This window comes from Ascaphus truei, unplaced genomic scaffold, assembly GCF_040206685.1.
Source record: "Ascaphus truei isolate aAscTru1 unplaced genomic scaffold, aAscTru1.hap1 HAP1_SCAFFOLD_372, whole genome shotgun sequence".
NCBI classification, from domain to species: Eukaryota; Metazoa; Chordata; class Amphibia; order Anura; family Ascaphidae; genus Ascaphus; species Ascaphus truei.
This window is the reverse complement of record NW_027456703.1, coordinates 278,471-292,957: the sequence shown is the minus strand read 5'-3', so window position 1 is coordinate 292,957 and position 14,487 is coordinate 278,471. Positions and strand designations below refer to the sequence as shown.

The window sequence follows — 14,487 nt, the reverse complement described above, 5'->3', positions numbered from 1 at the left end:
GTATATATCACTAGGGACTACAATACCCTATATAAAACAAATTTCCCCAAGATGATGGGGAGGCTGAGGGAGGATCTCAGGGCTTGGGCGGGCTATGGGATATCTTGGTTTGGCAGGATTAATAGTGTAAAGATGAACTTACTGCCCAAGATGCTATATCTGTTTCAGGCCCTACCAATTCCTTTAGTTAAGTCTGAGATCCAAGCTCTTCAGGCCCACATCATCCAATTTATTTGGAACAAAAAACGCCCACGAATCGCAAAAAGTCTACTGACAAAACCAGTAGTAAAAGGAGGACTCGCGGTACCTTGCTTGATGGCGTACTACAAAGCGGCACAATTAAGCCAAATTATTCAGTGGCACGCGGACCCCACAAAGAGAAGATGGACAGAATTAGAACGACAATGTTGTACGCCGGTGGCGCTACATGACTTGATCTGGTTACCAAAACAATGCAAAAAAGGCATTGGGATGCCGCTCTGCGCTATAGCGAACTCACTAGCGGTCTGGGAGTCCTCTAAATTTAAAGCCAACCTCACATCACCACAATCACTAATGACCCCCTTATGGGGTAATCCGGATTTTGCTCCGGGGCTGTCGGGCGATAAATTCATAAAATGGACACAAGCAGGGTATAATCACTTGAAAGACCTGGAGGGTACGAAATCTATCAAGATGTTCGATTGGCTTAAAGAGGAATCAAACCTACCAAATACTGAATTATTTAGATTCCTCCAGGTCAGGGCATTCTATAACAAATTCCCCGTTCGTCCTGCACGAACTAACTTTGAACAACTGTGTTCGAGTCCCACGGATACGAGGGGACTGACATCCCGGATGTACAGGGAGGTAGTCTGTCCAGCCACGGTAGACAACCCCCGACTGAGATACATGCGACAGTGGGAGACAGAGCTAGGGGACAGTCTAGAGGACGAGGAATGGGACCACATATTGCAGACAGCCGCCAAAAGCTCAATATGTGTCACGTTAAAGGAGAACGCATATAAAGTCCTTATGCGGTGGTACCATACCCCTGCTAAATTAGCTAAATTTGTCAGAGGATACTCCCCGCTCTGCCCCAAACAGTGCGGAGAGATCGCTGACCTCAACCATATGCTGTGGTCTTGCCCGAGAGTGGTCCCGATTTGGGAAGCTATTAGGGACTGGCTGCAAAGGATTCTCGAGTTAGAGATCCCCCTGGACCCGTGGCTGTTCCTCGTGGGCAGGCGGCCCCAGGACATGTCTAGAACGACACACAAATTGGTCATGCACTTCGCGACCGCCACCCGGTGCGAGATCGCAGCTGTATGGAAGCGGAATGAGATCCCAATCATCCCCAAAATTAGGAATCGAATTTGGCACGTTTGCCAGATGGAACAGTTGACGAGCTGCGTCAACGACTCTGGCACTAAATTTCTGAAAGTCTGGGACCCGTGGTTAGCCCAACCCAACACCTCAGGGGTGGACGCTGCTACAATTTTGCACTAATAATAGCAAATGCGTTCTCCTTGGATGGGACAGACTGGACAATGACATAGGAATTTATTAGGTAGGTCCACCCGACAAGTTCGCTGCGCGACAGGCTCAAAAATAGCGGGACGCCTTCACCCCGATACGGGCAGTTCCATCTCCAGAAGTTTGCAGGATCACTCCCCCCCCTTCCTACCATCACCCCTTGTGTCCCCCCCCCAGTCTGGTGAGTCTGGTACGTCTTGTCATGTTTTCATGTTTGTTGCTCGTTTGTTGCTGATGCCTTTGACGATTGTTAAAAGTGGATTGTCGATTACTTACGCTTATGGGAGGTGAGATTCTGTATATTTGATATCCACAAATAACAATTGAAAGTTGAAAAAAAAAAAAATAAACAGTGCGGTCAAGGAACGCGGAGTATCTTTCAAACAAAGGCACCCACCATTTAGTACTATGCTCCTTTACCTCTAACGAAGACACAGACCCTTCGGTGTCTCCACATGAAGATACCCCAGATGTTCCACTGGAATATGCTTGTGTATAGGAACGTTTGGCTTTCCCCCTAACCATATGTTTAAAAACAGTGGTTGTGGGATGAACAGTGAGTGGTTCATCACGGAGGCTTCACGTACTGTACCACTTCCCTCCACGATCCCTCATCAGAGGTTACACATTCACCCCAGTCCTTGGATGAAACAGGGCATTCCACAGATGTACCCCAGACCCCCCTTGGCTCGCTCGGGACCCCGAGAGACACGGGGCAGGAGCTTTGGCACTGGGCAGTGGGGGCGGAGAAGTGTCACTGTCTTTGTAAAAGTCTCTAAGTCGGGCTATGCCGCAACCGGTGGGGGTTTTGGGTGGATCAGACTCACCCGGCCTTCTCTTCCCTTGACCTAGCACGGCCTTCATATATCTGTCCATTTCTTCATGTGACAGACTGGTGCTCATCGGTGCAACAGGTGAGTACTTCCGGTCCATTCTGCTGACAGGACCGGAAATTACGTCATCATCTCGCGATGTTGTGTCGTCCAGGTCCCGCACCGGAAGTTCCTCCTCCACTGAACGCTGCACCGGATATTCAGTTGAGTTTCTGCTGAACGTAGGCCTCGGTCTGGTGACCCTCTACGGCTTCCTCCATCATCGCCTGTCGGGAGTACAGTGATATCTCACCGCTCCGCTTGCTTGCGATGGCCTCGTTGTCCTCTGGCACCATCTTGGATCGCTCCTCCGACACACTGGCAGTCGCCACGGCCGTGGGGCTCTTCCGCGGTTCAGGCCGCACCAGTGCTTGCTGTCGGGAAATTTCGATACTCAGTGGCTCGATGTCACCGGTAAGTGTCTCCTGTTTCGTTGCAGCACCGCTGTAGTGGTCCGCCGGTAGGGACATCACCACCGATGAGCTGCTACCATGCTCGTCATCCGATGAAGCTGGCAAGGGTATTTCCGTAGGGGAACGACAGCGGGGCTCCATATTCTCACTGGAGGCAGAGACCGCGACACGGTCCCTCTCTGGCACCACCATCAAAAGTGATCCCCATTCTCCCGGGTCATTCACCTTTTCCAATTCGATCTCCAGCCGACACCGGGTCTGCTCCGGAATCCGTTTCTGGAACCCGGACACTCGGTGATATAGACGGGCTTGAGACCGCGGATGTCTCAGTGTTGTCCACCTCAGTCAACGTCGCTGGAGAGCCAGCCGGCGGGGCAGCGACAGGTAGAAGTGACTCCACAGGCCACAAATAATGAATTCCGCACTGCGGACATCTGTGCTGATCATAGTGCTGATCTCTCCTCCCGGTAACAGAGATGGCGCCCGGGTACCTTCGCAAACAAACTCTCCTCCCGGTAGTCTGCATTGGAGACACCAGCAACGGAAGTCTTCTCTGCCCCCCCGCCTCTACCACCAGGAGGCCTCCTGGAAGCTGATAGGGGTTGATATGGAAGTCAGCCATATTGCTCGCAGTAGTAGCTTGTGTCAGCATGGGAACTCGACAATTCAGTCTTTCTTGCTCGCCAGCTCTGTGCAACTGAAGGTGGGGAAGCTCACATCCGGCTCCTCCTTCACTCAGTGTAGCGTGCTCTGGTTGGCTCTCGTGGTGACCCCTCCCTCTGGTGGAGATTAGAGGAGGGTCACTCAGCTGCACGTCAGGACTCAGACTAGCTTCTGAGCCAGTCACAGTACAGGGGTGCGCAGCTTCTGCTTTCGCGTCACTTCCCATGCAAGGGGGCTTCTGACTTTCGCGCCAGACCCGGCCAATTTCCTGCAAATACTTTCCTTGCAGCCCGCTTGTACACATGTGCGCTACTCAGGCTTGGCGCGAACTGCCATTTTGGCTTTTCTGCACCGCGCAGTGCAACATCAAACATAGCCGCCATCTTAAATTCACTTCTTTCACGCATGGTGCTCCCTAGCTGGGCAGTCGCCATCTTGGTGAAATAAAGTATTCCAGCTTTTAGCGCAGCCCTTCTGATGGGGTAAGGGCATGCTTCTCCTAATGTATCTGCAGTGTATGTACCTCTGCCATGGTGTAACTTAGGTATACCTCAGGCTAGACAAAACTCTCATGCAGCATACTGCAAACTATTGCAGACCAATACAAGTGCTCTGTGGTAAATAGTCTGGTTACTGGCTAGAAGCAGTTAGGATCTTCCCTGAAGCACTTAGAACATCACCTACTGTTGGCTACACATAGTGCAGATCCTACCAGAAGTTCCTGACCCAAGTTAACCAGGCTACCCCCTTAGGTATCATACAACTATCTGCCTCAAGGTGACTCTACAACAGCTATTGCCCTGTCTCCAGATCTATCTCACCCTTATTGAGGGGCATCTGGGGTGTGCTTTGCGAGTGTGCATGCTCCTGACTACCCCTAGAATCCCTTCCTTCCTCAGCACTTGCCTTGGAAGCATACATGTCTCTATCAGCTTTGCTTCGCTGAAAGCCTGTCCTGTTGATCTTACACATATCATCTCAGGAGCGCCTCCAAATGTAACCCTGTTTCCCCCCCCCCCTTCCAATCTCATGTCGGGTACCCTAGGGAAAATGGTGTCCTGGTTACTGTGTCTAAGATGGTGCAAACCTGCTGGCAACAGGGGGCCCTGAGTCTCCCGCGGTGGTATGGGGGATGATATCAGGACAGGCTTTTGAGGTAGAGCTGAGTAATACTTTCTGGTACAGAGCCTCCATCTCCAACAGATCCCCAGAATGGTAGGGAGGAATCTCTGAAGGAGAACTTCTATCTATAACTTTTCCCTGAATGATTCCAGGCTCAGGCAAGAAGGTTTCTATATCAAGGATATACTTTTTCTCCATCAGGCAGACTGCCCATCTTGCAGCCAGGTCACTCAGCCGCACATCAGTGGGTTGTCACCCAAAGGAAGTCCCTGGACAATCACTCCTAGTCAGGGCCCTAGAAGCTGTCCTTGCTGTTCTCTTGCTCCCTGGTGGAGTAAAAGGAATAGCCTCCCACCTCTCCCAGAGGGAGGGCCACAAAGCCTGCCAGAGCCCTGGCAGCTCACTGGGGAAGACTATCCTCTCTCGAGGGGGAGAGGAACTACTAAATTCAGGAAATTCTATGTAATAAGTAGTTCCAATAGGCACCACCCCTGTGTCACTGTGATTGGACACAGAGCCTGATGACACTATCTTCACTGCCTCACTGCACAGCATGGGTGTGGGGAAAACCCATGATTACTCCTGGCAAACCTGCCCTTACCAGGGATAACTGCGCAGGAGGAGGACAGAATAATAGCCCAAAACCAGGGCTACACCAGTAATAAATAAACACATTAACAATATTAAAATACATTAATAACTCCCCTTCATTACCTCAGTGGCTAACCGCTAAGGTAATGAAGGGAGTTGGTACATACACCATGTGATGAATGCCCTTTCTTGGGTGCTGGGGCGTCACCTTAAAGGGAGGGAATCGCATTCCTTTTTTTAATCAAATTACACAATTGGGCATTGTTTTTGTTTGCATCGCCCCCAGGGCCGGCCCGTCCATTAGGCGAACATAGGTGGTGTCCTCGGGGCGCAGAACGGCCACCTACATTCTGCCGCCCTGCTTCGAGCAAACCGACGTCACATGGCGTCTTGTTGCAATGGCAACCGTGACGGCCAAAGGTAAGAGGGGGAGAGGTGTGGGTGTAAAAGATGGAGGGGGAGGTGGGGGTGTAACAGGGAGGGAGGAGCGGTTGGGGTGCGGAGAGGTGGTGTAAGAGAAAGTGGGGAATGAGTGAGGGGGAGATAAATAAATGGGTGGAGGGAGAGGATGAGGAGGGAGTGAGAGGTGGGGGTGTAATAGAGGGAGGGGGAGTGAGTGATGGGGGAGAAATATGTGGGTGGAGGGAGAGGATGAGGAGGGAGTGTGAGGTGGGGTGTAAGAGAAGAAGGGGGAGTGAGTGAGGGGGGGAGAAATATATGGGTGGAGGGAGAGGATGAGGAGTGAATTTAGGAATTTAAATTGTTCCCAAACAGTGGTGTCAAAAAGTTATGCGCTCACTAAATGGAGGTCCGATGTCGTAACGGCGTGGCACTGATGGCTCTGCCATCATACCGGCCCTGACTGTGTGACTACCAAGTTTCAATCGTGCACAAGATGGTCACTAACTAGTTCAGGGGTGGCCAACTCCAGTCCTCAAGGGCCACCAACACATCAAGTTGTTGCCTAGGACGTCACAAATGACGCCTCGGATGTCACAACCGACGTCACATGGCGTCTTGCTGCAATGGCAGCCGTGATGGTGAAAGGATGTCATGAAGTTATATTACCATGGTAACGATACGCCGTGTGTCGTCACGTTGGTGACGTCTGCTGTGTGATTTGACGCTGGATTCTGAAGAAGCAGGGCTGCAGGCACAGGCAAGTGCCACTGTTTTATTTTATTATTTGATTTATCTGGGGCGCAAATTTTAGGTTTCGCCTAGGGAGCATAAAACCCTTGCGCCGGCCCTGATTGCCCCCACCACCACCATTATGTATGTATGTATGTATGTATGTATGTATGTATGTATGTATGTATGCATGTATGTCATAGCACAAGTACAGACTCCTTGTTCCCTAAAAAAAATCCTTAATAAAAATCTGCATTAAATAATTAACATCTGTGATGTGAAATACAATAATTGGGCATATGGTTCCTGATTTAACAATGGAGATTTAGCAGAAAGTTGGGTCATCCTATAACTATTAGAGACCTGGTACATGGTGTGGAAATGGTCACATCCGGTGATAAATATCTGAGCTTCTACTGAGACACGTATTCTATTCATTGTACAAACATTTTTTAATTATACCTTCACAACTGAATCTATCAATTTGGTATCTATCAAAGGATTTGGTACTATGGGACAGAAGGGGGAGGGGGTAGGGAAAAGGTACTCCCGCATCAGCCTAGTAAGTGTAGATATAAACTGAGGTGCAATAGGGATAATAAGCGTATAACATTAAAAAAAAAAAGGGGGGGGGGGAAAGAATCCCTTTCGAATGCACTTACAGTGGTGTGTACTGAGTTAGATACAATAAAACCTTTAATTGGTAATTTATAAAAAAAAATATGAAAACGAGTGGTGTCAATAGATCCATGGTCAATCCCAAAGGATTCTTTACACCCCCCGCCCCCCCCCCCCACCTTTTTTATGTATCAAAGGATTTGACAAGATTTCTGCCACTTTCATTGGTGTTTTCCAGCAAGTAAATTTTTTTTTTTAAATCTTTAAATATTTTGATTCACTTTAAATGTTTGATCCACTACATGTGCTCTCCCGGCCCTAATGCTGCACATGTTGTGCTAAACCCTTCCTTTGTACAATGTACATCTACAGTTTTCTTTCATCCTGAACTGAAAAGTGGGGACAAAAACACTGTCTCAAACTACAGGCCAATCTCTCTTCTCCCAATCCTATCCAAAGTCATGGAAAAATGTGTCCACTCCCAACTAAGCGATTACTATACCAAGACAAATTTCCCTAGCCAATTCCAATCTGGCTTTCGCCCCAAACACTCTACCGTAACTACCCTGCTAAAAGTTTGCAATGAAATCCAGTGTGGAATGGAACGTGGTCAACTCACTGGTGCAATATTCCTAGATTTTGCAAAGGCTTTTGATACTGTTGATCATGCTATCCTGCTTAACAAACTCCAGAGCTCTGGAATAGGGAAGCATGCTTTAAACTGGTTTCAGTCCTACCTATCAGGTAGATCCCAACATGTGTCCATCTCAGGCTCTAACTCCAACCCCCTGGATATCACCTGTGGAGTCCCGCAAGGCTCTGTTTTGGGGCCCCTACTCTTCTCAGTGTTCATCAATGATCTTCCCACAGCTTGTAAGGAAGCTTCAATACATATGTGTGCAGATGACACAATCTTATATGCACACAGCCATAGCCTCTCCGACCTTGAACACGTACTTCAGTCTGACTTTTTGAGACTCGAAAACTGGATTTCCCAAAACAAACTGTTTTTAAACACTGACAAGACTGTAACAATGGTATTTGGGACCAAGACTAAATTTTTAAAGCTTCCAGTGACTGAGCTCCAGATCAGAACCAACGCTAACACCACCCTAACTCCTGTTACTAGTTTTAAATACCTGGGCATATGGTTTGACTCCCACTTAACATTCGGAATGCACATTGATGAATGCACATTGATGCCCTGACATCCAAAACCTATGCCAAACTAGGTGTACTTTACAGGAACAAATCCTCCCTAAGCCTGCTGGTCAGAAAGCGTATTGCACAGCAGATGCTAATGCCAATTATCGACTATGGAGATATAGTATATGGCTCGGCACCCCAAACCCACCTTGGCAAACTTGGCACCCTCTACAATTCAATTTGTCGTTTTGTTCTCCAATGCAACTACAACACACATCACTGCGAAATGCTCAGAGAACTAGATTGGTCATCACTCGAGTCTAGGCGCAAAGTTCACCTTTCCTGTCTTGCCTTCAAATACTTTCTGGGCAAGCTACCCACCTATCTAACAAGCTCCTCACACCTACCACATGCAGCACTTATCATCTGAGATCTGACTCCAAAAGACTGTTCATGGTCCCAAGGCTCAACAAAGTATCCGGCCGCTCCTCCTCTTACCGTGCACCCCAAAACTGGAACAACCTACCGGAGACTCTCACATCCACTACCAGTTTAAGTTCTTTCAAAACTAAGGCTGTCTCACATTTTTATCTGGTCTGTAACTGTTACATAAGCCTATAATATACATCTTCTCTAACTGTGCATGCACTGTATTGTATATACTGTATACCCTGTTCATTTATGTAACTGTATTTGTAACCATGTATTATTTGTCATATTAACTATGTCCAGGACATACTTGAAAGCGAGAAGTAACTCTTACTGTATTACTTCCTGGTAAAACATTTTCTAAATAATTAATAAAACTGTTTGTGATATTCCAATTTACCTCTCCTGCATGACCTTCTGTAAGACAGTTTGTGTAACTGTGACTTTTTTGTCTCTTGTCTAGTTCCGATAGCACCGATAATCCACCCATGCCAACAATGCAAGGTTGCTTTTAGCAGTCAGGATTACCTTCTCAAACATCTGAAGTTCAAACACCCAAATGAGTATATGGAGGACAGAACTATCTTGCAACGTTCCAATAAATATGAGAGAAAATGCAACTTTCAACCAGTCAAGGCAATTAATAAATAATGTAACTGCTTCTAATATATATTCTTTTGAATAAGAAGGTGCCACAGGAAAAGATCTTGGATCAAGTGGGAAGAATCTGACTTGGTTATCAGACCAGAACCTACACAAGAGGACACACACACACACAGGGGAGAGACCGCATGTATTTGGGGAATGTGGAAAGGAATTTAGTCAGTTATCCAGCCTGGACACACACAAGATGACACACACAGGGGAGAGACCGCATGTATGTGGGGAATGTGGGAAGGGATTTAGTCGGTTATCCAGCCTGAACACACACAAGAGGACACACACAGGGGAGAGACCGCATGTATGTGGGGAATGTGGGAAGGGATTTAGTGACTTATCCAGCCTAATTGTACACAAGAGGACACACACAGGGGAGAGACCACATGTATGTGGGGACTGTGGTAAGGGATTTAGTCAGTTATCCAGCCTGGACACACACAAGAGGACACACACAGGGGAGAGACCGCATGTATGTGGGGAATGTGGGAAGGGATTTAGTCAGTTATCCCACCTGAATATACACAAGAGGACACACACAGGGGAGAGACCGCATGTATGTGGGGAATGTGGGAAGGGATTTAGTCAGTTATCCAGCCTGGACACACACAAGAGGACACACACAGGGGAGAGACCACATGTATGTGGGGAATGTGGGAAGGGATTTAGTACCTTATCCAGCCTAATCAAACACAAGAGGACACACACAGGGGAGAGACCGTATGTATGTGGGGAATGTGGGAAGGGATTTAGTACCTTATCCAGCCTAATCAGACACAAGAGGATACACACAGGGGAGAGACCGCATGTATGTGGGGAATGTGGGAAGGGATTTAGTCGGTTATCCAGCCTGAACACACACAAGAGGGCACACACAGGGGAGAGACAGCATGAATGTGGGAAGGGATTTAGTCAGTTATCCAGCCTGGACACACAAGAGGACACATACAGGGGAGAGACCTATCTCTAAAGCCAGGCATGTTTAGGGATAACCAGCGAATAAGACGCTCGCATATGTGCACAAGAGCACAGTACCTGTGTTACGCTGAATAACAATGCAAAGTGACTTTATGGTGCATAAAACGAGCATTTTAAAAGGATTAAGTTATAACTTTTAAGTTATAACAGGTTATTTGTATCATTCTTATATTTAAAGGAAAATGTTCTTGTTTTATATTTCCATGCTGTTGGTTCTAATAAAATGTGGGATTATGCTGAAGCGGTCTGTAGCCTCACTTGGCTATGAATCGGAATAGTTTTGCCGCTACCTATTGGCCACCGATGTTCGGTCGCAGATGGACACTCCGCCGCCGGCGACTTCTAATGTATTGTATTGTATGTCTTTATTTATATAGCAAAAATGTGAAAAAGAAAAAGAAAAAATGTGCACAAGCGCTAAAGACTAAAACACCAGTGTGACAATTGCAAAATATATATATATATATATATATATAAAGGCTGCCTAGTAATACTGTCAGTACTGACAGAGAAAGTGAAAGTGAAATCAAAGAAAAACCTGGCGCCAAAAGTTCATTGGATAATCCTGTACTCCTCAGGGGATCAGCACACTTGCTTGACAGGCCATATAGGGGAAAAAACACAAACAGACACAGATCATAGTGCAACACTGTAGGGTTAAAACAGGTCTACACTAATACACACACTGCACATATAACATAGAGACTCCTAGTGACTATAAAAACTATTTATTAAAGAAAAAGAACTATGCCATAAAATGGTTTGGACAAATGAGAACACCGCTGGTCATCCAGATTTGAAAAATCAGAGCCCTACTTACAAGCAGCAAGGCAAATACAGGCAATGCAACAAAGAGTCTTCCGGCTGCTGCTGATGTCTTTGCAGAGATGTAATTCCTGCTGCACCGTGACTCTCGTGCTGATTCTCCCTCCAGGGGTTAACAGGAACAGTGGCAGTGTTGGAGGCCTGCTTGTGGGGCTCACAGCTCTCCTCCACGTGAGGCTGCTCTCCTCACTTCCTCCTCCGGTTACACAGGCTGTCTCAGCGTGCGTGCACGCGAGTGTGCACGTGCCCTAAAAGGGACAGTACAAGCGTCCTGTATGCCAAGAACTAACGGCTGCAATGGGGCTCAAATGTGACCAAGTGTCCCAAAAAGTCCAATACCAAGCTCAAAGTGACTGTGTCACCTGCCCTACGCGTTTTGTGGATGTTACTCCACTTCCTCAGGGGCTACAAAGACTGACACTGAATGACATGTACATATACCCTAACCAATTAAAAATTAATTGCCCAATTAGGCTGTATAGCCTGCATGTCATTAATATCAAATCACTACGTCTCTAACAACATAATACACATACAATACATTAAACAACATTAAAAACATTCAGATATCAACTGATAACCATATATTCCAAAATTGAGGCCAGATGTAATATAATAGGCATTGATATATACCAAAATGCCAAATTGTGGCCAAAGGATAAACAAACCTGCTTAAGCCACTTAGTATGCTACTGCTGGTACAGAGTCAAATGGATAAGGTGTCATCCATTAAGTAATGGTTGCATTTAACTAATGTTTGTTTGAGCCATTTCATCTACCTAAAAAGGAGCCCAATTCAAAATCAATATTGTGCCCATATGGGGATAGAGTCTTAAGTTCATAGATCCAAAAGGCCTCCCTCCTATTGATGTGTTGAATGTTATTACCACCTCTCCAATTGGGTGTACACAATTCAATAGGTTAACAGATAAGGCCCTTTGGATTTTTGCCATGATGTACCAAAAAGTGGTGGGACACACTGTGTGATGTTAAACCCTTTTTGATGTTGTAGATATGTTCATATATACGTCTTTGAAACGTACGACCAGTGCGACCCACATATTGCAGGCCACAAGGACACTGCAACATATAAATGACAAACTCCGACTTACATGAAATATGTGACATGATTTTGTAGTTTTTGGCGGTGACATTAGATTTGAATTCTGTGCTACAACAGCTGTACTTACAGGCTATACATTTACTGCATGGTTTAAACCCATTTTTAACCTGATTGATGTTCATTTTTATTTCACCTTGGTTTAAAGGGTAACTAGGTGCCAGTTTGTTCCTAAAGTTACCAGCTTTCTTAAAAACAATAGATGGCTGTGGTGTTAGTATCTGTGACAAAGTTGCATCCTGTAACAATATAGGCCAATGTTTGGCAAAAATATTCCTTATTTTGGGGGCCATAGCGTTATATTGTGTTATAAAGGAAATATTATTTTTCCCTTGGCTGTCCCCTTTGTCCTTATATTCCAGGAGTTTATTCCTGTCCATATCTTGAACTAAAGAGATAGTATTCTCTAGTTCGTCTATGGGATAATTCCGATCTAGAAACTTATTTTTGAGTTCATCCGCCTGCTCTACAAAAGATTCCAACCTGGAGCAGTTGCGCCTAAGTCGGATGAATTGTCCTTTCGGAATATTCCTAATCCATTGCGGATTGTGATGGCTGTTGGCCATAACATAATTGTTGGCCTGTACAGGCTTAAAAAATGTTTGTGTATGAATGTGGTCATCAACAATACTAATATTTAAATCCAAAAAGTTAATGGTGGTTTTATCATATTGGCAAATTAGTTTCAAATTTCTGTTATTGTCATTAAGGTACAAAATGAATTGATCTAATAAATCCAGTTCCCCATCCCAAATAAAAATAACGTCATCTATGTAGCGCCGCCATAGCACGAGGTTTGCACCAAATGGGCAGTTGTTCCAAATGGCCTCCTTCTCCCATTGCCCCATAAAAAGGTTCGCATAACTTGGGGCAAACCTCGTGCCCATGGCGGTACCACATATCTGCAAATAATACTGTAAATTATAACAAAAATAATTGTGTGTTAATATAAATCTAATCCCATCCATTAAGAAGGCCTTAAGGGCAGAGGATAAGGTGTTGTCTTCCTCGAACTCCCTTCGGATGGTCTCACATCCCTGTTGATGGTCTATTATTGTATACAGGGATGTGACATGACCTGTTACCCATACATAACTAGACCTCCAATCAATCTCACGCAAGATTTGCAAGACTTGTGTAGTGTCCTTTAAATGTGAATCTAACTTCGCTACAAGTGGCTGTAAATAATAATCTATAAATTGAGATAAATTGGGGGCGTGTCTATGACGTCATCCAGGACAGACGGGTAAAGGGAGAGCTCTGGAGACCCCTCTGTATAATTACCAATTTTATACCTTCTAACCCGGCCAAAAACACCCCAAAAAGCACAGAATCTCTCTCTGAAACCGCAGGGATGGCAAATAGGGGAAAAAATCAACAGCCCCAAGGGGTTGGAAGGTTCTTTACCCCCGCTAAACAATCTGCTGAGACGGGAGGCAGGAGGCAAGATGGCCCCCAGACATCCAGTGCACGAGGCACACAAGGCCTCACTAGCCCGGCGAGCCCCGCTGAGACCCCTCCATCACCAGACGCAAGAATCACAAAGGAGTTTCTCGAGGAGCTACATGCTAAGCTCCAAAGATCATTGGAGGCGAATATTAAAGAGGCAGTGGCTGAGATAAAGCATGACATTCAGGGCCTGCAAGAACGAACCACAACCCTGGAAGCTAGGCTTGATGAAGCCCTCCAACATCAGTCAGAGGCTGACGACGAGATAATTCGCCTGGGACATGAGATTCACTCCCTCCGGGACGGTCTGGAGGACCAAGAGAACCGGGACCGCAGGCAGAACCTGCGGATCCGCGGTATCCCCGAGGCGATAATGCCCTCCCAGCTCAGGGTTTACCTGCAGGACTTTTTCCTCGCTATCTCCCCTGATCTCGACCCCCGGGACATGGAAATAGACAGGGCTCACAGGGCACTGGGTCCGCGCTCAGAAGACCCTAACCGCAAGCGGGACGTGATCGTGCGCCTCCACAGTTTCTCAACTAAGGATAAACTGATTGGTGCCTGCAGGGATAAGGACACGATCACGTTCCAAAATGAGCCACTACAGGTCTACAATGATTTATCCAAGTTAACCGTGGACAAACGGAAGGCAATGCGCTCCCTGACACTCCTACTCAGGGAGAAGGGAATTAAATACAAATGGGGCTTCCCCTTTAAGCTGACCATCTCCCACAAAGGAAAATTCCTGACCATCCGGCAGCCAGAAGAAATGGAACCTCTGGCTAAAACCCTGGGCCTCCCCGCGGAACCCTTCCGCCACACTCACCAGCCTGCCAACAGACCCCGGAAAAGGGAGGACCACCCGGTTAGAACATCAGAAAGGATCGCGGAGCAGAGGCAGTCCAGGGAGCGTTGACGGGTGTCCCCTGCACACAGAGAGGCCCTCCCGGGAGATTTC

The 14,487-nt window shown here is 46.7% G+C and overlaps 1 protein-coding gene across 1 annotated transcript; it reads left to right on the top strand.

The window, feature by feature from the left end:
* The first annotated feature begins 5,574 nt into the window (after nt 1–5,574).
* Nucleotides 5,575–10,376, top strand: LOC142483856 (uncharacterized). Its single transcript, XM_075583776.1, is given in 3 exon segments — nt 5,575–5,596; nt 9,187–10,087; nt 10,089–10,376. Coding segments are annotated over 3 exon segments (978 nt in total). The 3' UTR covers nt 10,144–10,376.
* The last annotated feature ends 4,111 nt before the right edge of the window (nt 10,377–14,487 follow it).